Source organism: Polypterus senegalus, chromosome 11 (genome assembly GCF_016835505.1).
Source record: "Polypterus senegalus isolate Bchr_013 chromosome 11, ASM1683550v1, whole genome shotgun sequence".
In the NCBI taxonomy this organism is placed as follows: Eukaryota; Metazoa; Chordata; class Cladistia; order Polypteriformes; family Polypteridae; genus Polypterus; species Polypterus senegalus.
Window position 1 is genome coordinate 100,298,033 of NC_053164.1, and position 26,626 is coordinate 100,324,658.

At 40.0% G+C, this 26,626-nt stretch overlaps 1 protein-coding gene across 1 annotated transcript in view; it reads left to right on the forward strand.

Moving 5' to 3' along the window:
• Nucleotides 1-26,626, forward strand: part of LOC120539368 (protein Daple-like) — a 192,679-nt gene that overhangs the window by 109,231 nt on the left and 56,822 nt on the right. The window contains exons 18-21 of the mRNA XM_039769369.1: nt 2,869-2,995; nt 20,532-20,659; nt 24,042-24,180; nt 25,186-25,542. Coding sequence (XP_039625303.1) covers nt 2,869-2,995; nt 20,532-20,659; nt 24,042-24,180; nt 25,186-25,542 — 751 coding nt within the window. The remainder of the gene's footprint in view (nt 1-2,868; nt 2,996-20,531; nt 20,660-24,041; nt 24,181-25,185; nt 25,543-26,626) is intronic.

Consider the following 26,626-nt stretch of genomic DNA (forward strand, 5'->3'; position numbering starts at 1 on the left):
TTGGAGGATACAAGTGGATAGGACTGGCGAGCTTTGTTGGGCTGAATGGCCTGTTCTCGTCTAGATTGTTATAATGTTCTAATGTTCTAATATACATATAAACATATACATCCACATATATATACATATTTATATACATATGTACATACACACACATATATACACACAAATACATATATATATATACATACACACATATATATATATATATATATATATACACATATATACAGTCTTTGGGGTGCGAGCAACTGTTGCTGGGGGTGACAGAATCCATGAAGGAAGAAAAATGAAAAACATTATTTGTACAAAATCTTAATTTATTTATCCATTCCTAAATAATTAAATGGGCAGGCTATTTCGTATCAGTGCAATACGCTGTTTGTTAAAACGGATGACTCCCGCTCTTACGTGCAAGTCTGCTTGGATATTATGAACTATCGTTTCTGTTCAAGTTCTATTTAAATTTTAAATAGAAGGAATTTTTATTTAGTCGACAGAATATTATTCCAGAATAAATCAACTCAAACCTTAAATAACTTATAATATTTTGCTCTCCATAAAAACATATCCTGTCTAAATTATACAAGTTAGAAATAAAGTAAACGTTAAAAGAACAAACAAATTCACACGAAACTCCGCCCCCCACGGCTTTCGAGCTCAACTCCATTACAGTAAATGGAGAAAAATAGCTTCTAGTTATGACCATTATGCGTAGAATTTCGAAATGAAACCTGCCCAACTTTTGTAAGGAATCAGCCTGCCAAATTTCAGCCTTCTACCTACACGGGAAGTTGGAGAATTAGTGATGAGTCAGTGAGTCAGTCAGTCAGTCAGTCAGTCAGTGAGGGCTTTGCCTTTTATTAGTATAGATCACACATGGCAGTAAATCTGAGGTAAAGTGAGCCCACTGTATTTTTTTTAATCAATGGTTGAGTTTTTTAAAAAGACAAAACTGTTGTCCACCTGCATATCATTATTAAGTTAACAATATTAATCGGAAATTAAAAACAGAGAAACTGAAAAAAAACAAACTATAAATTAACTAATAGAGTCAAGCCACGGTACAAAATGAAGCAGTTTTTTTTCTGTACATGATGGCGATATTGTTTTTCAAAACATGATACAAAGAGAACAGGAGCATTTGAGTGAGTAAAACTATCAGTAACTTGTACTGTATTTTTTAGTAGGCATTTATTCATAACAACTGTATACACTGAGGGAGTACTATTTTTAGGTGTTGACGCCAATTCAGTCAAGATTTTTAGCAGTTTTAAGCTTTGATTGAATCAACTTTAAATTACTTTTATCCAATACCTCTGTTGGTGATGTTTGGTAATACAGAATTCTGCTGCAATCTCTTCCACACCAACACTCCCAGCCTCAAGTGCCTTTGCCCCCCACACCCCGCTGTAGATGTTTAATGCGGATCATGCTCTACGTAGTTCACAACATTAATTCCTTTTGCCTGTTTACCTATTCTGTTCTGTACAATGTTTAAAATGTTATGTTCATTGCATGGGCAGTGTAAATGTGTAGCCTGTGAACATCTTTTCTGTTTGTAATAGGCTAAAGCAAAAGATAGTGTTAGAGCTGTTTTGCCTAGCTATGGATTTCATGGTAAAGCAATATTAATAAAAATAAAAAAATAAATAAAAACAATGAATAATAACACTATAGTACTGCATTTCCCTTCCCCTGTGAAGATAGGACTCACTGGTGGTAAACCTGAAAGCAAATTCTTGAGTGAGCAAAGTATAAACCCACATCTGAAGCCAACTTTAGTTAAGTTTGTTTTATACCATTGTCAGTCAGTCAGTCAGTCATTGTTCAACCTGCTGTATCTTAACACAGGGTCACGGGGGTCTGCTGGAGCCAATCCCAGCCAGCACACGGTGCAAGGCAGGAACAAACCCCAGGCAGGGTGCCAGCCCACCGCAGGGCACACACACACACACCAAGCACACACTAGGGATAATTTAGGATCGTCAATGCACCTAGGGCGGCACGTTGGTGCAGTGGTAGCGCTGCTGCCTCACAGTTAGGAGACCTGGGTTTGCTTGCTGAGTCCTCCCTGCATGGAGTTTGCATGTTCTCCCCGTGTCTGCGTGGGTTTCCCCTGGGTGCTCTGGTTTCCTCCCAAAGTCCAAATACATTTCTTCTTTGCAGCTGTCCTATTATTTTTATTGTTATATGTAATCAGATTTCTACCTTTCATATTTTTTTCATTTCTTACTTTGGTTGATATTAAGTTTTATGTAATGCAAAATGAAACAAAACCCGAACACATGTTATATATTTTAGGACTAGTGTACATCTAATCTTTATACATTTATCAAAAAAATTGAAAAAAGTTGTGCTTTGCATTCTGGTACTTAGTATTATGTTTAAAACTATGTTTTTCAAATATGACTAGATTAAGCACCAAATATTTGGTTTTACCTCAAAATAGCATGTGTTCCTATTAATAAAAAGCTTTTTTATGGTTAAATCATGAAGAACTATGATTTCTTTAGATTCATTCTAATTTTACTTTAAAAATTGTATTATATCTTCTTAATCACTTAATTTAGCTATTTTTTGTTTCCTGAAGCTACCAGGTGAGTATACTAAATTTGGGTAAATATTTATGTTGGTGGTTAAAAAACATTGAAGAAACTTAGTGGGCAACATTCAGAAAATCTTACAGAAACATCTGATGGCTAAAGGAATATGAACAATGTACGTTTGCATTAATAACTAAGATACTGTACTTGAAAATTTATGGGATTGTCATTTTCCTCTTACTCTGATCGTCCCTGCTTAGATGCCGCTTGTTGAGCACTGTAGTGATTCAGCAAATAACCCTAAGTAAATTCTGTTGCTCAGGATGCTGTCTATGGAAGTAAACCAGTTGAAAGAAACATCCAGTCAGCTTCGAGAGCTGGAAAGGCAGAATCGTGAGTTAAGCCAAGCTAATGCAATGGACAAGAAGACACTAGCAGGACTGCAAGAGGTATGGAAATGGGGGTAATCACATTAGATAAGTGTCATAAATTGGCTTGACATTGAAGGTGAACTATTTCATTGAACTGCAGTTCTAGGATGGTAGTGCACTATTGTACTAATGTAATGGTTAGCATGATTGTTATACCTTGAAGCTCCAAGAACAAAGGTTCAGTTCCTAGCCTTTGATGAAAGCAAGTAATTAGTCAAACAAAATTTCTAAATATTAATTTCAGATTTAAAGGCACACAGGATGCTGTAATACTCTCAACTGCACATGGTTCTTGATAATGATGATGAGTTTACCAGGACTGCAGAGTTTCTCACATAATAGGTTGTAGCTCCAGGCCATCCATTATATATTTATTTTAATGTTTACTTTCTTTTCTGCTTCCTTGGCAGAAGACATTTATTTATATTATTGTATTCAATTTATTATTATGAGTTGCACCTATGTTTACTGCGGTGGGCTGGCGCCCTGCCCGGTGTTTGTTTCCTGCCTTGTGCCCTGTGTTGGCTGGGATTGGCTACAGCAGATCCCCGTGATCCTGCAGTTAGGAGATAGCGGGTTGGATAATGGATGGATGGATGGACCTATGTTTATAAATAGAGTGTACTGTAGACTATTACAAACACATTATAGTTAAAGTAAAACACAATGCTGAAAAAACTCACCATGCAAAGATCCATCCATCCCATCCATCCATTTTCCAACCCGTTGAATCCGAACACAGGGGTCTGCTGGAGCCAATCCAGCCAACACAGGGCACAATGCAGGAACCTATCCCGGGCAGGGTGCCAACCCACCACAGGACACACACAAACACACCCACACACTAAGCACACACTAGGGCCAATTTAGAATCGCCAATCCACCTAACCTGCATGTCTTTGGACCGTGGGAGGAAACTGGAGTGCCGAGAGGAAACCCACGCAGACACGGGGAGAACATGCAACGCCACGCAGGGAGGACCCGGGAAGCAACCCAGGTCTCCTAACTGCGAGGCGCAGCGCTACCATTGTGCCACCATGCCACCCACCATGCAAAGATCCACATAGAAATACACACATAAACTGTATGTAGATACAAATTTGTTTTTTTTCTGTTAGATTTTAAAAGTGTCCAAATGAAAGCGTTGAAGTAAAAAACAAAGTACGATCAATTAACAGTCCTTACTTAGGAGGAGGAACTCTTCATTGTACTATGGGTACAGGCAGATACACATGAAGAAGGTCTTTCCATTATTATTGGCACAGATATGTCCATTCCAATGCCCCATTCCAAGATTAAAGGGAAATACTGTAACTAATTAAAAATGTCAGTGACATGATGCAAAAAAAGAATAACAGAAACACAACAACAGCAATTTATTTGTAAAGCACATATAAATTCAAAATGTTTTACAGGAAGTTAAGGAATATATATATATATATATATATATATATATATATATATATATATATATATATATATATATATATATATATATATATATATATATATATATATATATATATATATACCTAGCAAAATACCTGCACTTCGCAGCGGAGAAGTAGTGTGTTAAAGAAGCAATGAAAAAGAAAAGGAAACATTTTGAAAATAACGTAACATGATTGTCAATGTAATTGTTTTGTCACTGTTGTGAGTGATGAGTGTTGCTGTCATATACTGTATATATATATACTAGCAAAATACCCCCACTTTGCAGTGGAGAAGTAGTGTGTTAAAGAAGTAATGAAAAAGAAAAGGAAACATTTTAATAATAATGTAATATGATTGACAATGTAATTGTTTTGTCATTGTCATGAGTGTTGCTGACATATATATATATATATATACACACACACACATAAACATATATATATAAACATATTCATACATATATACATATACACATATACACACACACATATATACATTATATATATATATATACATACATATATACACATACATCCACATATATATATACATATATATACTGCTCAAAAGAATTAAAGAACACTTTTTAATCAGAGTATAGCATAAAGTCAATGAAACTTATGGGATATTAATCTGGTCAGTTAAGTAGCAGAGGGGGTTGTTAATCAGTTTCAGCTGCTGTGGTGTTAATGAAATTAACAACAGATGCACTAGAGGGGCAACAATGAGATGACCCCCAAAACAGGAATGGTTTAACAGGTGGAGGCCACTGACATTTTTCCCTCCTCATCTTTTCTGTTTCTTCACTAGTTTTGCATTTGGCTACAGTCAGTGTCACTACTGGTAGCATGAGGCGATACCTGGACCCTACAGAGGTTGCACAGGTAGTCCAACTTCTCCAGGATGGCACATCAATACGTGTCATTGCCAGAAGGTTTGCTGTGTCTCCCTGCACAGTCTCAAGGGCATGGAGGAGATTCTAGGAGACAAGCAGTTACTCTAGGAGAGCTGGAGAGGGCCATAGAAGGTCCATAACCCATCAGCAGGACCAGTATCTGCTCCTTTGGGCAAGGAGGAACAGGATGAGCACTGCCAGAGCCCTACAAAATGATCTCCAGCAGGCCACTGGTGTGAATGTCTCTGACCAAACAACCAGAAAGACTTCATGAGGGTGACCCAAGGGCCCCATGTCCTCTAATGGGCCCTGAGCTCACTGCCCAGCAGCATGCAGCTCGATTGGCATTCGCCATAGAATACCAGAATTGGCAGATGCACCACTGGTGCCCTGTGCTTTTTACAGATGAGAGCAGGTTCACCCTGAGCACGTGACAGAAGTGAAAGGGTCTGGAGAAGCCATGGAGAACATTATGCTGCCTTTAACATTATTCAGCATGAGCAGTTTGGAGGTGGGTTAATGATTGTCTGGGGAGGCATATCCATGGAGGGTCACACAGACCGCTACAGGCTTGACAAAGGCACCTTGGCTGCCATTAGGTATCAGGATGAAATCCTTGGACCCATTGTCAGACCCTATGCTGGTACAGTGGCTCCTGGTGCACGTCAATTCCTGGCCTCATGTGGTGAGCATATGCAGGCAGTTCCTGGAGGATGAAGGAATTGATACCATTGACTAGCCACCACACTTTCCTGACCTAAATCCAATAGAACACCTCTGGGACATTATGTTTTGGTCCATCCAATGCTACCAGGTTGCACCTCAGACTGTCCAGGAGCTCAGTGATGTCCTGGTCCAGATCTGGGAGGAGATCCCCCACAACACCATCTGTCATCGCATTAGAAACATGCACCGATGTTGTCAGGCATGTATACAAGAACACAGGGGCCATACAAAGTGCTGCATACAATTTTGAGTTGCTGCAATAAAATTTTTGCAAAATGGACTAGCCTGCCACATAATTTTTTCACTCTGATTTTTGGGGCGTCTTTGAATTCAGGGCTCTATAGGTTGATCATTTTCATTTCCATCAAACGATGTGGCATCCTTTCATTCCTAACACATTACCCAGTCTATATCAGTATAGATATCCAGGAGGATTTCTTTTTCCCATTGAGATCTGATGTGTTTTCAAAGTGTTCCTTTAATTTTTTTGAGCAGTTATATAGATATCTACATATACACACATACATATACATACACACACACATATATATAAACATATATATACATACATTTCTACATATATACATATATACATACATATCTACATATATACATATACATATACACACACACACACACACACACACACACACATATATATATATATCATATATACAGTCTTTGGGGTGCAAGCAACTGTTGCTGGGGTTGCCAGAATCCATGAAGGAAGAAAAATGAAAAACATTATTTGTACAAAATCTTAATTTATTTATCCATTCCTAAATAATTAAATGGGCAGGCCATTTCGTATCAGTGCAATACGCTGTTTGTTAAAACGGATGACTCCCGCTCTTATGTGCAAGTCTGCGTGGATATTATGATTATTACGTTTCTGTTCAAGTTCTGTTTAAATTTTAAATAGAAGGAATTTTTATTTATTCGACATAATATTATTCTGGAATAAATCAACTCAGACCTTAAATAACTTATAATATTTTGCTCTCCATAAAAATATATAAGTTAGAAATAAAGTAAATGTTAAAAAAACAAACATTCAAATTTCTTTACTCTTATGTAATTTTATATAAAAATTAAACTTAAATTTTAAATATCCCAAAAGATTTTGCTCTCCATAAAAATATATCCTGTCAAAATTATACAAATTCAAATATGAACATGGTGCATAACAAAACCTGGAAATATAAATAAAATTTGTTCTTTTCAGCAATAACAAATCAAATCATTCAGTTGTCTTTGCTCATATGTTATTTTATCAGAGCTGGACGCCTGGCATCTTTTTTTGGCAAGAAGTTCATTTATGTTTGGTGTGAGGTTCTGTGTTGTGGAGATTGTCAGGATGGACTGCAGGTGCTCATCAGTGAGGCGAATCCTGTGTGCTGTTTTGTTAGTCTTCATGACTGAGAAGAGCTTCTCACACAGATATGTGCTACCAAACATGCACAAGGTTCAAGCCGCATGTAGACGGAGCTGGAGCATTTGTGCGGGAATGGAGTGAATAAACTGTGCGGGCCCTGCAGTATCGTACTTTGCCTTCAGTGTGCCATTACACTGCAGCTCAATCACCTCCATCTGAATCTGCACAGGTGCAGTTTCCATATCGACGGCAAATGGGTTGCGAATCAACTCAAAATTATTTTTTTGTTCTTCAAAATCACTAAAGCGCCGTGCGAACTCAGTGCGCAGTGCACTCAGTTTATTAGCAAAATGCGTATTTGGGAACACCGTTGTGCTGATTTGGTTCAACATTACTTGGCAACAGGGAAAGTGGGGCAAGTTGCACTGGTGCATTTGTGTCTCCCATAAAAGTAGCTTCACTTGAAATCACTTTGTGATTGTGCACGGGTAAAAACGTCTGCTGAAGTGTCAGATTCTTCTTTAACTCTTCTGCTTTCTGTATCTTGTGCATTGCATTCAGGTGTTTCAGGTTATCTTGATGTTTTGTCTCATAGTGCCGTCTTAGATTAAATTCTGTAATTACAGCCACATTAGCTCCACAAATGAGACACACGGGTTTACCGGCAATGTCAGTAAACATATATTCAGCCTCCCATCGGTTTTTAAAGGCTCTATGTTCAGAATCACCTTTTCTCTTCGGCATCGTGTGGGCTAGCTTCGCAATACCTTGCAGCATCATAAGCTAGACTTGATTAACGTGGTAAGTGTTCGGCAAGGCAGCTGAAGCGCTGCATTATGGGATCTGTAGTTTATTGTGTTACCAGCGCTTCATATCCCCGGGCCATTAATAACAATAATACAGTATATAAAATGATCTCGCGGGCTGGATTTAATTACACGCCGGGCCGGATGTGGCCCGTGGGCCTTGAGTTTGACACATATGGATTAAATAGAACTTGAAAAGATATATTTTTTCGAATGTGCGCAATTCAGATCGAGTTGACGCGCACTACAGTACATCGAGCCCGCGTGCTATTGTGGTTTTGCCTGCATGCCTCAATAAGTTACCCTCCCCTCGCTCTTACTTTTTTACCGTTGTGGCCCAGGAGGACGTGAGGAGGGCTTGTGCCTCCTCCAGACCGCGAGGGGCGTCCGTCCTGGTTCTGTCGGGGGCCACGGGTTGAGGGCATGGAAGCCCTTCCCTGTAGGGGCCCGTGGTCACCGCCAGGCGGCGCCCGATGCCGGTTTATCCCGTGCGGTTGCCGGTCGGGGCTGGAGCCCGGCCGGACGCTTGAGGACCGGAGGAGGGCGAGTGCCTCCTCCAGACAGAGTGGGGGCGTCCGTCCTGGTTAGGCAGGGGGCCTCGGGTACAGGGCTTTGAAGCCCAGCCCTGTAGGGACCCGTGGCCACCGCCAGGCGGCGCCCGGTGCCTAATTATCCCGGAGCCCGGCACTTCCGCCACACCAGGAAGTGCCGGGGGGAAGACTTTGTGTGGCACCCGGAGAGCTGCCAGGAAGACAGCCGACACTTCCGCCACGCTGGGGCGTGGCTAAGGACGGAACACCTGGGGCTCATCCGGGAGCCTTATTTAAGGGGCCGCCTCCCTCCAGTCAGTGGTGGAAGTCGGGAGGAAGCGGACTGAGCTGGAGAGCGAGGACAGGAGGCGGCCAGGAAGCAAGGCACAGAACTGTGGGCCCTGGACTTGGGGGAATCAGTGCTAGAGGCACTGGGGTTTGTGTGAGTGCACGTGACTTTTGTAAATAGCAATAGTGTAAATAAACAGTGTGTTGGGCAAAAATATGTTGTCCGTCTGTCTGTGCCGGGGCCAGCGTTCACACCGTTTAATGAATACACTGAGTATGGCTTTACCAAAACAATCATTGATCGCGAATCAAGTATCCATTATCCAAAAAGCTTCAATTGGTGATCTGTCTTTCTGCGTTAACCGCATATTTTTTCATACGTCTCAAACCAAAGGGATGCGAAGGTAAAATGAATAAAAATGCGTGCGTATATACTCAGTGCATCCCCTCTCGGGGATCGAACCTCGGACATTGGCGCTAGAGGCAAAGCCTCTAGTATTGCGCCATGGCATGTGGTTTATCTATTTGAGCGTAGCAGTGTAATTCGGTTTTTGTTCAGCACTCTTTGGAACTATTGCTTTTTATCTGCTTTTTGTCTGTCAGTTCATGTGAGCCGCTGAATATGATTTTATATCTCACTCGCTTCTAATTGTTTCGCTGCCTTCTTAATTATATAATGCATGTTTTCTTAAGCGCTTTTTGGAGCTCTTCCTGGTTTTCTACGTAATGCGTAATTACGTGGGAGGCGTGATGATGTCACACGAAACTCAGCCCCCACGGCTTTCGAGCTCAACTCCATTACAGTAAATGGAGAAAAATAGCTTCTAGTTATGACTATTATGCGTAGAATTTCGAAATGAAACCTGCCCAACTTTTGTAAGGAAGCTGTAAGGAATGAGCCTGCCAAATTCCAGCCTTCTACCTACACGGCAAGTTGGAGAGTCAGTCAGTCAGTGAGGGCTTTGCCTTTTATTAGTATAGATATATATATATACTAGCCAACCCGCGGCGTACCATACACCGCATAATTGGGCCGGTTTTTTTAATGAATTTTAAGCACAGGGAGAAAATTAACATCTGAAAAATCGGTAATGTAATAAATCGGCAAGAAAAGCAACATTGTAACAATGCACGGAACGAACCAACACACAATCGTCCGTGACTGAAAACCGGCGGATCGTCCTCGCCTTCTGCTGCCAGACGGAGGGATGGGGGTTCACGGCGCGGAGAGTGGAACGGGAGGAGAGAAGGACGTCCATTCAGCTCCGTCCGTCATGCTAGTCTGCTGATTTCTCGTTCAGTATGTACTGCCCGGTCATGTGCCCACCTCCAACTTGTCACTTGAGTCATCGTCTTTACACAGTCCAGATGTACATGTGACTGACGTGGACTTTTCATTGCTCTGTGCGGTTTTGGCCGCTTTTCTATATATAATCCACCAAGACACCTGACCACGGTAGTAGCGAGGTGGGAGGGGGGTGTGTACAAAGTGCAGGAGCATCTAGAAGACGCATGTTTGTCGCGACGCAACCAGTGGGAGCGTCAGGGCCGATCCTGGGTAGACGGCCGCCTTTGTGCGAATGTGGTTTCGCCGCCCTACGTACCTATTTTCTATTATGATATGACGGATATTACTATTACATGTACTACTTCAAACAGGATTAAGACGGTGTTAGGGTTAGAGTCGGGATGTATAAATAAAATTTAATTTCAAACGATTAATTTCAAACCAGCCTAGATTAGAAAGCCGGTTTATTTAATCGTTCTAAGCGACAGGCAGCTCTGCACACAGTGACAGTCAATTCAGAGATCGCCACAGCCCCGCTGTCTTTTGCCGCTTCTCTTTACTCGCAATCCCGTTGAGGAACGCGTCTCACATGAAATCTATCGCCAGCGACGCAACTATGAAATGTGCAAGTTGAACGTTGACTAAGGGACTACACACATTTAGAGAGCGTGTCGTAAACACATGGTAAGCAATGGAACCGTTCAGACAGAGCGCGCGATGAGCGGCGACCATCAAAGGCTTTGCACCCGCGCGAGCAAATCGCTATGTATGTGGAGTCCCTAATAGGCATCAACGCATCGACTACAATACACGCCACACGCAACTTTGTCAAACTTTGCTCACTGCAAACGCCGCCGCTGCTATAGTCGTCGGCCGCTCTCAGACTTTAAAATTCAAAGGCGGACAGCCGCCGGTCGCAGCGTCGCCGGCTGCTGCACGTCTCCTCAACGGCCGCCTTTGAGTTTGGCGCCACGTGCAGGGCACGCTTTTGCCCGTCGCCAGGATCGGCCCTGGGGAGCGTATGAGTCGCACTTAGTGGGAATTCCACGGTTTGCAGCCTGAATGGGGCTCAACGGCTTACCCACGCCGGGCAGACACACGGTCAATGTCATGCATAATTATTTATTGAATGCTAAACACTTCTGGAAAGACACAGTTGTCTAAAAAGGGAGGGTTTGAGGATACAACAGAAAGTGAATGAAAAGATGGAACTGTAGACTTTTCATTTGCTCTGTGCGGTTTTGGCTGCCTTTCTATATATAATCCACCAAGACACCTGACCACGGTAGTAGCGAGGTGGGAGGGTGTGAACAAAGTGCAGGAGCATCTAAGAAGACGCATGTTTGTCGCGGATGCGAATTGCTGTATGTAGCGTGTAAAACAGTTTGCCATGGAGCACGTGGTGGAGCGTCGTAACCAAAAACTCAGTTTTTAAAGACTGCTCACTTCATTGTGTTTTAACCTCAGTTGTAAAGGATTGTTTTAAGGATCCCATACCCCTCGCAAACCGTTTGACACGCTGCACCATAGAGTCCGGACATATTCATGTAATCAGCGTATTGTTGAGCAGACTGTATAACAATGCCTCTGTGACTAAGAACAACGGACATCACGTCACCGAAGTTATCCCAATGTTGGCAAACAAAGCTAAGAGCCATGTAACGAAGTTTGAGAGCAACAGTTTCGTCAATGACATTTCACCAAAAAAACCCGACTGACAGAAACAAACAGTTACCTGAAGCAGGAATTTCCATAACATTGAAAGAATTGTTGTTTCCATGAAATACATTTGAAGCGGCAGCCATGGAGGGCAAAAGAATAGTCAACGTGGCTCACAGCTGGGTTTGGACCGGAGCACAGACCAAAGCGAGTGAGTATGTGTTTGATGAGCTGTTTGATTTGGCGGGCAGTGGTCTGAGGTGCGTTCCTGAGCACGTGGGAGGAGGGGTAGAGTTTCTGGGCGGAGCTTCGTTGTTCCTTTCGCATGGTTTTTCATGGTGTCGAAACCAAAAAGAATAATGAAAAGTCAATGTGGCTTAGACGTGCATGTGGACTCCTAGCACAGACGAAAGGGGCTAACTGGGTGGTCGGTGAGTTTTTGCGTCCGGGCACATGGGCAGGCAGTGTGAATGCCTAGAGAGCGAGGGTAGACGCGGGCGGTGAAAAGGAGTGTTGGTGGGTAGGAAAACGTCTTCCGTGTTCCTGCAGGAGCATCTAAGAAGACGCATGTTTGTCGCGGATGCGAATTGCTGTATGTAGTGTGTAAAACAGTTTGCTATGGTGCAAGCGGTCATGCGTTGTAACCGAAAACTCGGTTTTTAAAGACTGCTTACTTCATTGTGTTTTAACCTCAGTTGTAAAGGATTGTTTTAAAGATCCCATGAGATACCCCTCACATGCTGCATATGGCGATTCACCTCCGCGAGAAACATGCCTCTATGAACAGTCAACGTAGCTCGGAGGTGCATGACATTAACCTGCCCTGCACCGCATGTGGCCTCCACGACAGACGAATATAAATGACGCCACTTTTTCTGTGTCCTCGCGTCCGACTTGGTGGGCGTGGCCCTGCGAGTTGTTGTCGTATCCAATGGAGTTGGTGGGCGTGGCTCCTTCCTTCGTGCGCCATAGGTGTCTCACTTGTCGGCTTAGTGAATCCACGCCCCTTCCGGCGTGCTTTTCATGGTTGTCTTGCCTTAGTGAATTATATATATAGATACCGGGAGCCCGATTGAATTGGGCTAAAAGTTCTACGTTTGTGAAATCCATACTGTCTCTGCATAGAATTATTTGTTTTTTTAAGTCCTTGAAATAATTTTGTTATCATGGCACTGATTTATGCTTAAAATAGACTTTTTCAGCCGATGTAATGAAGAGCTTTCTGTTTAAACGGGGCTGCAATACGTGAACTCAGCTCTTCGGCACACCTCATTTGATATTTTTCAGCTAACAAATTTTCAAAACAAACCGTATTTTACGACTCTAATCAGAGTCGGAGCAATAATTATGTTGCCGTGGTCTTTTTAGATCTGAGATCGGCTTAAATTTAAATAAATAATGACTGTTGTTAATACCCAGCCGTCATTACTCAGTTTGCCAATAGATGTCAGAAGGACGGATACCAAAACCGAAATGCCCAAAAATAGATTTTGACGTACCAAGCAAATGGCAATACGTTCTAAATTACTTACGGTTCCGGAGCTGTCGAAGTGTTTAAGTCAGTCGACGATGTTAGTCCTGGAAAGTACGCCCCACCAAACTAACGTTTCAAAAACCAACCAAACTTACTGTTATCTGCTCGAACCAACACCGACTTACTATACTCGGCCGTCCAGCGGCGTCACTGAAGCATTTGAACATTCTTAGCCAATCATGCAATACTGCGTCTGCGTTTGCCACATTATATTCTAACTACAGAGGCAGAGTCCCATTGCATGGTTGTAACTTGTATTGAGCCGAGGTATTGACGCAAACACCATACATACGGATAGTATCAAATTACATATAAGGATATATACATATATAGTATATGTATATATATATATATATATGTACTCTAAATTATATATACAGGTATATACATATATATGCATATATACATACATACTGTATATAAATATATATATTGTAAGGTTTCTAAACTCTTTTGGGGCTCCCCCCAGTGGGATGGCATGCCGAAGAGTGACCCAAAAAGTGATCACCACGTCTATGGAACCACAGGCTTCCAAATTCAAAATGATCTAAATTGGAAATGTACATAATACAGATAAATAAGTAAAAGAAATGTCAGAGTCCTGAATTAAATTACTATTAACTAAAATACTACTGAACACATTTTTAATAGTTATAAATGTAAGTCTGCTGCTATGATCATATGGCCAGGGAAGGAAACAAAATAAAAACTTCATCCAGCAAGATGTTGGAGGAAGATAAAAAGGTCAAAAGACAATCCAAGCAGCACTTTGTACATTGTTGATTTTAACATATCAGCTGTAATACCTAATATTGTTTCATCTGCAAATTTAAGTGAACTGTTAGTTACAATTGCATTTAAATTATTTAATGTGCATAAATTAAAAAGGCAGTCACCCCAGTATTGATACTTTCTGCAGACCACATTTGGGAAATTTTGAAAAATGTTTTTGGTATTTTTGAAGTTAGCTTTGCTTTTGACCATCACCCTTTGATTTCCCTATTTCCTGGTCCACTAATACATATTTTTACTCTGCCTTTTTATTCTTGTGGTGAAACACTTTTTAAAGATATCTTAAACTGTGTTTCATATATCTCACAACTCTCCCTCTGCAAATACAGTGACCAATGGCACATATTTAGCATCATCCATATGAAACCACAAAGCATATAAATACAAGCACAGGTACAGAGGAATGGCAAACTTCCATGACCCTTCAAATATCTGTGCAAAGGCAAATAGTCCAGTGTTGGTATGGAATACAAGTTGCTCCTCCAGGATCTAAGATTCAGCTGTTGGGTGGAGTCTTTGTTCCAATATCCTAGCATAGGCTTTCCAGAGTAACTGAAAGGTATAGTTCCTGAATAGCATTCAATTAAAACACCACTTGTCACTACCTTTAAAAATGAGAATCACCATCCCAGTCAATCTGTCCCAGGGCACTACCAGGGCTGTGGAGTCAGTACACAAAATCTTCAACTCTGATTCTGACTCTTCAATTTATGATAACCCTGACTATGACTCCTTAATAAGGAATTTAAGACAATATAAGGTACCGGTCAAAAGTGTGAGGTTACCCAGAAATTTTCATGTTTTTGATAGATTGCCATTATATTGATTTAAAAACAAACATAGCCAAATCATTTCTAGTGTGTATAATGGCTATTACTGCCTTAATTACTGATTTTTAAATAATTTTTCACATATGACTGCAAAGCCCCATTTTCAGCAGCATTTACTTTAGTGTCATAATGGTAAACTCCCTTAGCTTATCCTTAATTAGCCATGTGTTAATGCTAATTGGTTAGTAGCAAAACATTTCTAACTGTATTAGTGCCACTAAAATCTGTTAATCTGTTAAATTGTGTTACAATGCACCTGCATTCCTAAAGTTCAGTTCTGGGTCCACATATGACCAAAACATATCAGCTTTTGCAAAGAACAAGATTTGATTAAATTACTAGGGTACATTATGCATTTGTTTTTGTCTGCACTTCAGAAAGATATGCATTTGTACAGAGGCACTCCTTATCATGCATTTCAGCTTTGTCCTGTGACTGCTTTTGTTATCAATAGCCATTTTGTTGTCTCTTGTGCAGAACTACTTCTTAAAATTTTGTTGGTTACTCTCCTACTGGCCTTGGTAACATTCTCCCTTACACATCTGGATGATTTCAATTTACTCATAAATTCTTACATCCCTGCATTTTGATAAATTAGCTGTATATGTGATATCAACAATAAAATAAGAGATGTTGAAACACAGACTCATAAATGGCTCTCTCGTGGATTACATGTACAGCGTATGGCATGTTACTGCACATGCTTATTTTAATATTACATTTAAGTTTTAAATATTTTTAGTTAGTGGTCATCACAAACTTGAACACATTTTCATGGCAAAAAACACTTTTGATAGTGTACACTTTATGTTAAGTACATTGATTACATTTGCCATTTTTTGGTAGAATTCAGCTTTTATTTTGATTTATGTGAATGACATTCATGGCTATTTAAATAATCATTTGGATTACCACTTTAATTAATAACATCTTTTGGACTGTTTCAGTCCTTGAAAGTAAAAAATATAAATATATAAGATAGCATACTTCTGCATGCTAGTCACTGAATTATTTTGCCATTTGCCACTAGTACATTTAAATGTGCTATTCCTTTTGCCTTTACTAAACAAAGCAAATGCAACTTTCAATGCCTATAATCGCCTGTACAACATATATTTCTCAACATATATATTGCATACAGTACTAAACATAATATAACTCATTCAACAATCCTTCAGTATTGACTTGTTTAACGCAATCAGTTATGGTCCAGGAGCACTGGTTTTATGTGACAGCACAGTTCATTGACTAGTGCAGAAGCATTCAGCCATCTCTACAAATGCACAAATATTTTGTAGTACTGCTGCCAAAGTGATGTGACTGGTAACATAACAAAGGCAAACAGAGCTAGCATGTGCTGCAATGGGGATAATTCACAGGTAACACAACATATGTTCAGAGTTCATATAAAGTTGTTTCAATGGCAACACTTAAGTACTCAAAGTTAACCTTATTTGATTCTACCAAGTGTCACTGTCAATGCTGGGATGCTACTGTCAGGAATCTGTAGAAAGAGATATACTACAGTATAGATTTTGGAATTTGGCGAATCTCTGTCTTTCTTTCCCGATGTCCACAAAGATTTTATTATTTGATGACTTAGAGGACAATGCTGGATAAGTGAGCATGAGCTATGGAGAGAGTCTACATTGGATAAAAACATGGGAAATATCATTTCTCCATAAACTTAAAAATTCATCCATCCATCCATCCTTTTCCACTTATCCGAGGTCAGGTCGCGGGAGCAGCAGCTTGAGCAGAGAAGCCCAGACTTCCCTCTCCCCTGCCACTTCTTCTAGCTCTCCTGGGAGAATCCCAAGGCGTTCCCAGGCCAGCCGGAAGACATAGTCCCTCCAACGTATCCTGGGTCTTCCCTGGGGTCTTCTCCCTGTTGGACGTGCCCGGAACACCTCACCAGGGAGGCGTCCAGGAGGCATCCTGATCAGATGCCCGAGCCACCTCATCTGACTCCTTTCAATGCGGAGGAGCAGCGGCTCTACTCTGAGCCCCTCCCGGATGACTGAGCTTCTCACCCTATCTCTAAGGAAAAGCCCAAACACCCTGAGGAGGAAACTCATTTCAGCCGCTTGTATTCGTGATCTCGTTCTTTCGGTCACTACCCATAGCTCATGACCATAGGTGAGGGTAGGAATGTAGATCGACTGGTAAATTGAGAGCTTTGCCTTATGGCTTAGCTACTTTTTCACCACGAAAAAGGAGCCGATGCAGAGCCCGCATTACTGCGGATGCCGCACCGATCCGCCTGTCAATCTCGCGCTCCATTCTTCCCTCACTCGTGAACAAGACCCCGAGATACTTGAACTCCTCCACTTGGGGCAGGATCTCTCCCCCAACCCTGAGAGGGCACTCCGCCCTTTTCCGGCTGAGGACTATGGTCTCGGATTTGGAGGTGCTGATTCTCATCCCAGCCACTTCACACTCAGCTGCGGACTGATTCAGAAAGAGCTGAAGATCACGGCCTGATGAAGCAAACAGGACAACATCATCTGCAAAAAGCAGTGACCCAATCCTGAGTCCTCCAAACCGGACCCCCTCAACACCCTGGCTGCTCCTAGAAATTCTGTCCATAAAAGTTATGAACAGAATCGGTGACAAAGGGCAACCCTGGCGGAGTCCAACTCTCGCTGGAAACGGGCTCGACTTACTGCCGGCAATGCGGACCAAGCTCTGGCACTGGTTGTACAGGGACCGAACAGCTCTTATCAGGGGGTCCGGTACCCCATACTCCCGGAGCACCCCCCACAGGATTCCCCGAGGGGCACGGTCGAACACCTTTTCCAAGTCCACAAAGCACATGAAGACTGGTTGGGCAAACTCCCATGCACCCTCCAGGATTCTGCTAAGGGTGTAGAACTGGATGACCAGGACGAAAACCACACTGTTCCTCCTGAATCCGAGGTTCGACTATCCAACAGACCCTCCTCTCCAGGACCCCCGAATAGACTTTTCCAGGGAGGCTTAGGAGTGTGATCCCTCTGTAGTTGGAACACACCCTCCGGTCCCCCTTTTTAAAGAGGGGGACCACCACCCCGGTCTGCCAATCCAGAGGCACTATCCCCGATGACCATGCGATGTTGCAGAGACGTGTCAACCAAGACAGTCCTACAACATCCAGAGCCTTGAGGAACTCTGGGCATATCTCGTCCACCCCTGGGGCCCTGCCACTAAGGAGTTTATTAACCACCTCGGTGACCTCAGCCCCAAAGTTGGGAGAGTCCAGCTCTGAGTCCCCAGGCTCTGCTTCCTAATTGGAAGCCATGTTAGTGGGATTGAGGAGGTCTTCGAAGTACTCCCCCCACCGACCCACAACGTTCCACGTCGAGGTCAGCAGCGCACCATCCCCACTATATACAGTGTTGACACTGCACTGCTTCCCCCTCCTGAGACGCCGGATGGTGGACCAGAATCTCCTCGAAGCCGTCCGAAAGTCGTTCTCCATGGCCTCCCCAAACTCCTCCCATGCCCTTCTTCTTCGATGGTGGGGGAGAATGCCGGTTAGGCCTGGTAGACCCAAACATGTTGTGAGGGTCTGCTGGGAACATCTGGCAGAGTCCTCTGTCAGAAGTAGCTTCAGCTCCCACCTCCAGCAGAACTTCAACCACGTCCCGAGGGAGGTGTTGGACATTAAGTCCGAATGGGCCATGTTCCATGCCTCTAATGTTGAGGCAGCTGACTGGAGCTGTGGCCGTAAGGAGGTCGGTGCATGTCATGGCGGCAATCCTCTAACCTGTTGGTGGACACCGGCGGTGAGGGATACCGTCAAGCTGAAGAAGGAGTCCTACCGGACCCTTTTATCCTGTGGGACTCTGGAGGCAGCTAATAGGTACCGACAGGCCAAGCGGAATGCGGCTAAACTTAAACAAAACTGAGTTATCATAGCTACAGTATTTCTCCAAAGACTGCTTAGCAGCACATACTTTAACAACAATAAAAAGTAGGTGTATTGTACAAAACAGAACAAAAATGAAAATTATCTGAACTGAACTGCCACTTTACTGAACTGAATGAGTACACTGGAATATTATAAGTACAGTTTGAATCCTTGTTAGAATGAGATGTAAACTGGCATACAAATCACATGTCTTGTTCAGATTAGTTCTTTGCCTTGTGAAAGGTGACATCCCTGGACACCCAGAACAGCAAAGAGAAAATATAAATGGTACCTCTATTGTCAAAATAAAGCACAGAATGGGATACACAAATGAGAGAAAACAAAGTACAAATGGACAGAGAACAAAACAAATCTGATGTACCTCACTGAAAAAGTCTTTCACCTTCTTTATTCAGTGACGTGGCTCACTGACTTGCCAACTACAGTATCATGCTAAGCACTCCCTTTATTGCCCATCTCTTTTTCTCTGTTCAGACCCAATCCTCTCTTCCTCAATTGCAATTGAATGCTTATCTTCTTCCCTTCCTGATACTGCACTCAACTGAAATCTTACCAGTGAACCTGCTCTAAATCCCATCCTGAAGTCGCTTCAGATCAAGTCTATGTAATCATTTCCAGAGTCAGGTGTAGGCCTCCATTTGCTTCACACTGACACCAGGTTAGAATTTCTCTTAGCAGCTCCTGGGAAACCTGTACAATATAGCTATCTGATGGAGAGTACAATACACACACTTTCTCTATCTCCTCCATTATGATACTGGCAGCTGCCGGACCATCTCCATTACTAGTGTGATTGTTTATTTACGCTGGGGATTGTCTTTTTCATGATATGCTGATAGGCCCCTAACATTTTATTGCCAGGTAGACACACCCTCGTCAATCTTTAAGACATGATTACAAGAGATACTAATGTAGTTTTTGTTAGATAACAAAAAGTATAATTTCACAAGTGTGATGTTAATTTAAGTGCTACTATATTATGACAACAAATATTAGTTCAGTAGCTTAACTTAACTTTATAGCTTTAAAGTTGATATTTCTTTCCAAGCCAATTTGTAGAAACTGAACCCAACAACCTTCTGTATTTACTTTCAAGCTTAACATTTCAGTCACTACACCGCATTGCCTACTTACGGGTCAGATGAACAGGCAGTTGTCTGCAATAAAAAGCACACTTAAAATATTCTTTACACTTAAACATATATGACATATGAAAACTGGTTAAATGTTTTTGAAGATTTTTGCTGTAGGATAAACATTTTGTATTAGTTATATCCAACATCACAGTTTTTGGTATAGTGAGCCTGGAGGGCAAGCACATTGGTTTGTCTGAAGATAATTTTTTATTTATGCTTCTACACAAATTATGAGTTAATCCCTTCAATGCATTTCCATCAGAAAACAAATACCTACATGGATGGGTTTTTACATTTCTATACATTAGAAATTCATTATCATTATGCTTTTCTGTATCTCTTTACTAGGCACTGGCTTCTGAGAAGCTGCACTGTCAAGAACTGTCCAATCAAGTGGAGCAGTTAGCTTGCAACTTGCAAAAAGCAGATTTTAACCAAGTGAGGCTACAGGAAGCAATGCAGCAAAATGAAGAGAGGTGAGACTGGTGTGTCTGGGTGTTGATAGGATGAATTCTGGTAAAACCAGAAAACTGACAGGAAAGGCTTTTTGACACATGAATAATACCTGCCCAAATAATGGCCAAAGATGCTTATACAAAAATATAAATGTACCAACACAACCACATATTTTTTAAAATGTATGTATATTGGTTACCCTTGACTCTGAACTAGACAGGGTGGGGAAGATAATAAATAACTCTTGATCATAGGTATTTTGCATTTGCAAATTATTATGTTACTATATAAAGATTACCTGAAGCCACTGTGCAGCATTAGACAAGAAGGACATTCAGACTGCCAAAAAGAGTGGTTCTCAATTATATGTAATAGAGAGCATGTCCAACTGCATATATTATCTGGCACCTCAGGTAATAAGTTCTTCACACTTTTCACTTGTAATGTTCTTATTTTATTTATCATTATACTTCATTCATTCTTTCCACCAAAATATACCATATTTTTTTATTTTAGTAGATCCATCTATACATGCACTTGAATATAATTTTATATTTTGTTACTTTAAAAGTTACTGGATTATCTATGGGAACTTTGCATAAATTTATTGTCATTAAGCAAGCTCCTAATAAAAATGTATCAGTATCCTCTACTTATTTAATGCTACCTATACAATTGTAGCAATGAATCTCATTACTCAGAGTTTGTGTACGTTTTGAAGGACATTAGATTTTTTGTTCTCTCTCTCTTTCTCTCATTTTTAAATGTCTTGCCTCTTTCTCATATTTTGATTTCCAAAAACTCTTTTTATTATTTCTGTTAGTAGTAGGAAATATTGTTGATGAAAATGCCATACATCAACGCTGGGAATACTATTGAGTTCATTAGCATTTTTCTCTATTCTGAATAGCCCTAGCTAATTGTTTTTTTTAGTTTCCTTCTGCATTTTTTTAAGTTCTGGTCAAGTCAAATTAGATTGGTGAGCTATATGCTGAGTGTTAGGAACCCATTAAATTCTTGGATGTTTTGTATTCTACTGCTAAAGGTAACACTTTAGTTTATGTACTGAATAAACACATATTATGCATTTACTTTTATGTAACAAGACCTTCAGAAAGACTTCTTTTAGTCTTCATAACACTTGTAAAACATGAATAGGTAATTCATCTCTTTGCAGTGTGGCATATTGACATGGTGGTAATATTACTTTTTAATGTGAAGGATTCACAGGCCGTATACTAAATATGCAATATAAAGAGAAATGTGTCTCAAACCACTTCAGAGCACTCCAAAGTGAAGTTTTGTTAATAGATGACATTGCAGAGATGAATAAACACTTCATTGACGTTTTGTAAATGTTACAAAGACCCAAAAAAGTGTTTGTTAAGGTCTTCTTACATAATAATAAATGAGTAATAGATAACATTTTTGAAGTATGTAAACTAAAGTGCTACCCAATTAAAATATATAAGTATTCATTACTGCTTGTGTGGTTTATCATTTTTATGATTTGGTTTGAGACATTATTTTGTCACCATTTTGTTTGCTGTTTTTCTGTATGGTTCATGAACTGTGGCGTCATCATACCACCCTTTAAATGATGTCTGCAGTCGAGAATTTATTTAAACTTTAAATCTTAAAGGGAATGATCTATCTGATGGATATGAATCTACATCATGTGTAGAAATCTAGAACATTAAGCCTTGGCACATTTTTTTTTTATTTTAATTTCTAGTACAGTGGAACCTCGGTTTATGAGTAACTTGGTTTACGAGTGTTTTGCAAGACAAGCAAAATTTTTTAATAAATTTTGACTTGATAAACGAACGATGTCTTGTAATACGAGTAGTATGGATACACCTTGTCTGCTGAGCGTCATGTGATCACAACTGAGCTGATGGTTCTTCTCTCTCTCTCTCTCTCCTTATCGCTCTCGCTTGCCCACGTCTCTCTCTCCTTATCTTGCTCGCTCGTGCGCGTGTCTCTCTCTCTCTCTCTCTCTCTCTCTCTCGCTCGCGCGCGCGTCTCTCTCTCTCTCTTCTCTTGAGGGCAATCGTCTCCTATTCTCCGTCTGAGTCTGTGTGCCTCACTTATATAGTCAACATCCGTACGAGCGTATACTGTTTACTACAGCATTGTGACTGTGTGTGTGTGTGCTGTGAAGTACGAGTCCCCATCTTGCGCCCCAAAACACGAAGCTGAGTCTCAATACTTTAACAACACCAGCTTTATTCAGCTTGAAACAGCAACAGCGCTGTTATTTATTGTAACGGGATCTTTATAATGTTCCTTGTATCACCCATTGACGGCAGGTGCTTATCGCATGTCTGCGATCTTTTTGGATGTGCTTATGGGAGACTGCGATTGCTTTGGGACACTCTTCCACGTGTCGTCCCTTTGGATGGAATCCCACATGAGTTTAGAAACTCACTCACACCAGTCATGATTCTTTTTAAAGGTAAAATGCAGGTTAATTTGTTTTATGTATTTTTACTTTATATTTGGTATTAATCATTTTTATATGAATAGTTTTGGGTTGTGGAACAAATCATCCGAGTTTCCTTTATTTCTTATGGGGAAATTCGCTTTGATATACGAGTGCTTTGAATTGAGAGCACGTTTCCGGAACGAATTATGCTCGCAAACCGAGGTTCCACTGTATTTGTTTAGGCTTTGATATTTTTTTTATTCTAACTAAAATGATTGAGTCTGGCTTGTTTGAGTATTCTTTTGGAAAGTCACAATACACTTGTTTGCAACTTTGCCGCTCTCAAAGATAATCCTAACAGCTATGATTTCTTTGTGCTTGAAACTATACTAAACAAAATTCATAGTAATGGGTGCCCAGTATCTTTCCAATGAGAGAAAAACCAAAGTGCACAGTGAAAAATATAGGTAACAAAGGTAAAGTATGTTGAATACACACAGGCATTGAGTGAACCTGACATTTGAACCAAGGACTCTAGAGATAAGTGGCAGTATTTCAAACCACTGGAAGACCCGAGTGTTATTTTATAGTTGCTTATTTCTTTATGTTTAATTGGGCTTTTTTGACATTTTAAATTTAGTGTCTTTCCTAGTATCTATTTAAGCATTTTCCTGAATTTCTACAATTTGTATCTTTCTATTCATTCATTTTTTCAGAAAATTATTATGTTTCAGATTCTCTCACTCTCACACCTTATAAGATATGCTTGAACAATTATTGAAAAATTGGGTGTTATCTTTGGTGACCTTAAAGAAAAAATTTGCAAATTCTTCTGCACTAATTATAAAAAAAAGTTTTCTTTACTGCATAAAAATTCCAAGGAAGCAGCACCAATATTAAATTATTGTATCATCACATAAATTAATTATGATGCAAGTGAATTGTGTATTTTTTTGTTTGTCTAAATCTTAAAGCTACAAAGTCTTGGAACAGAAGCTCCAATTTAACCACGCAGAAAGTCTACAATTGAAAGAACAGAAATTAGTTTCCCTCAAAGCCCAGCAGACGGTGCTAGAAGATCAAAATATGCAGTTAGTAGAAGAACTGCAGAAGGTATTATAACCTGGTTTCTGTGATTTGTCTTGATTCTCTGTGCGTTTTTTTCTTTTCTTTCTCATGGAAAATTTTCTTTTTAAGCCACAAACTGACTTTGTGTCTTGGAGTGCTGCTGCATAGCACTGTGTTTCATTACAGTATGTCTATGTCTGCTTTTATAGTACAGAGCAAATCAAGCCTATAATTTTCTTTTAAGTGAGCTCTTTTTAGCAACATAACATCTGGTGAATATCCGCCCCTGTTGTATCTAACAGAGTATATAATGAACATTTCTCCACTATAACAATGGAAAAATAACTCTCCAGTGAAGTTTCAGGGAGCCTTTAGATGAGTAAAAATGCACTGTTACAAGAGCTTAAAAGTTTATATACTGCATAGATTGATCATAAGTGAAGGACGTCCTAGTAACTAGAAGAAAATCTGCTAGATACTGAGGTTTTTTTTTAGTTTACTTGGTCTGAGGCCTTTCCTTTTAACCTCATTAACTCTTCATTCAAACTGTAAAAAAGCACATGTAATTAGAGGAGGTACAATCCAGATACCCTGCAAATTGACCGATACACAATAATTAGTTTTACATTACTGGAAATTTGTGTTTGTTTTTCTTTTTGGTTTTGTGCTAGTATTCTTATACATTGCAGCTTTTTATCTCATTTGGCAATTGTGTTATCCAGTAATTTTATAAAGTAAAATAGCCTAACTGATTTAATCCTAGCACATATGTATATATTTTTAATTTCTTTTCAGTTTTTTTTTGCTGTTAATCCAGCTATTGCTCTTCAGTATACATTTTTGAACTATGTTAACTTGTTCAAATTGTTTCTAAATCAAGATAAGTAATTTGTGCAGAATGTATTATCTAAAAATATAATGATTTCCCAAAATGAAAAACTGTAAGAAAAATAGTTGCTGTCCTTTTCTTCTTTATTTCTTTAGACTCATTTTTTTAAATTTGATTTCATTTCTGATATATATTTCAGTTAGCTCTTTTATGGTTTCCAGATGAGAACGCTACAGGAACAATTGGAAAGAACAGAGGAATCCAAATCATGGGCAAACCAAGAAAAGGCACCAAAAAGTATGATTCAGCTTCAGACATCAGTCTCACAGTATGATAATAATGGGCTGCAGACTAGTTCATGTCCTCAGAATGCAAAACAGTCTATCAGTTCTTCTTGCAAAGATGAACTTGATAATTGTGATCTTCAGGTCAGCGGCTCAAAAAATGTTAGTGACAACCAGAAAAACACTTCTGATAACACTGGCATTTCACAGATTTCTATTAACTGCTATGAACAGAAGAATTCAAGAGTTGGTACTGAACCTCTTAGCGACCGACTAATAGCGGTGGAAAGAAATGTAAGTAATTTTTAAATTTTTGACTCTATATTTTTAAATAACATTTATCTCACACCAAACAATGCTTGCAATCTGCAGTGTTTGATATCATTCATTTATACATTGATCCATTTTTAAACTTTCCACCTGTTTATTAGAGTTGCACAGAGCAGTTGTTCATAACATAATATTTGGCTTGACATTATTTAAACTTCACTTTTAAAGATCAGTTAAACTATACTTATGTGTGATGTACATTTTAGTTCTATGCCCCTAATCTGCACAGTAATTATTTATTTCATAGAAATGCATGTTGGCAAAAGTTTTGTTAAGGAAGTACAAATTTGGGAAAGTAACAGATAGTACTGCCATTATATGATGCTTTGGTTTCAGCTACACTGAAATTGTTCTTGTTTGAGCTTTTTGCCATTGGTACTAGTTTCTCACCATATCACAAAACCATAATATATGTGAAATTTGCACAAAATTGTACATGTTGTTAAGTGAGGTAAGTTTTAACATTCAAATTGGTGAACAGTTTGATAGTCAGGCATTCTGCAGATAAAAGGATTAGCAATTGCGCCTTGTATGTTATGAATAAAATGTCCCTGGTTTTTGTACTGTCAATATTTATTCTTTCAAAAGAAAGATTTATTTAGCAATTTCAGTAATCAGCTAGGCAGATATAATGTAATGACAGAGTAAAGTCAAAAGAGTCAGTTAATTCCACAGCAACAGCCTTCATGGTAGAAGAACAGTTAGGAGACATTTAGTATTGTTTCCTTAAATGTTAAATATGCACTGGCTGTTTGGTAACAGACATCCAAACAAGAATTGTAGCTTCTTTACAGAAATTACTCCCTCTGGCATACAGCAAAGACCCATTTTGGGAGGAAGTGGGGTGTCTTTTTACATTTTTATTTCTTGTGTAAACCTGAAAGATTCAAAACTAGAACTATTTTATTTCCCTGTTTAGCAGAATTTCAAGCAGCTCCTGTCTATAGAAGACAGCTATAAGGCTGCACTTATAGGTTCAATAGAGATGACAGAGGAGTGTGTGCTGCACTGCTTAGTTACCCCAGATATATTAGATAAAAGTGATTGC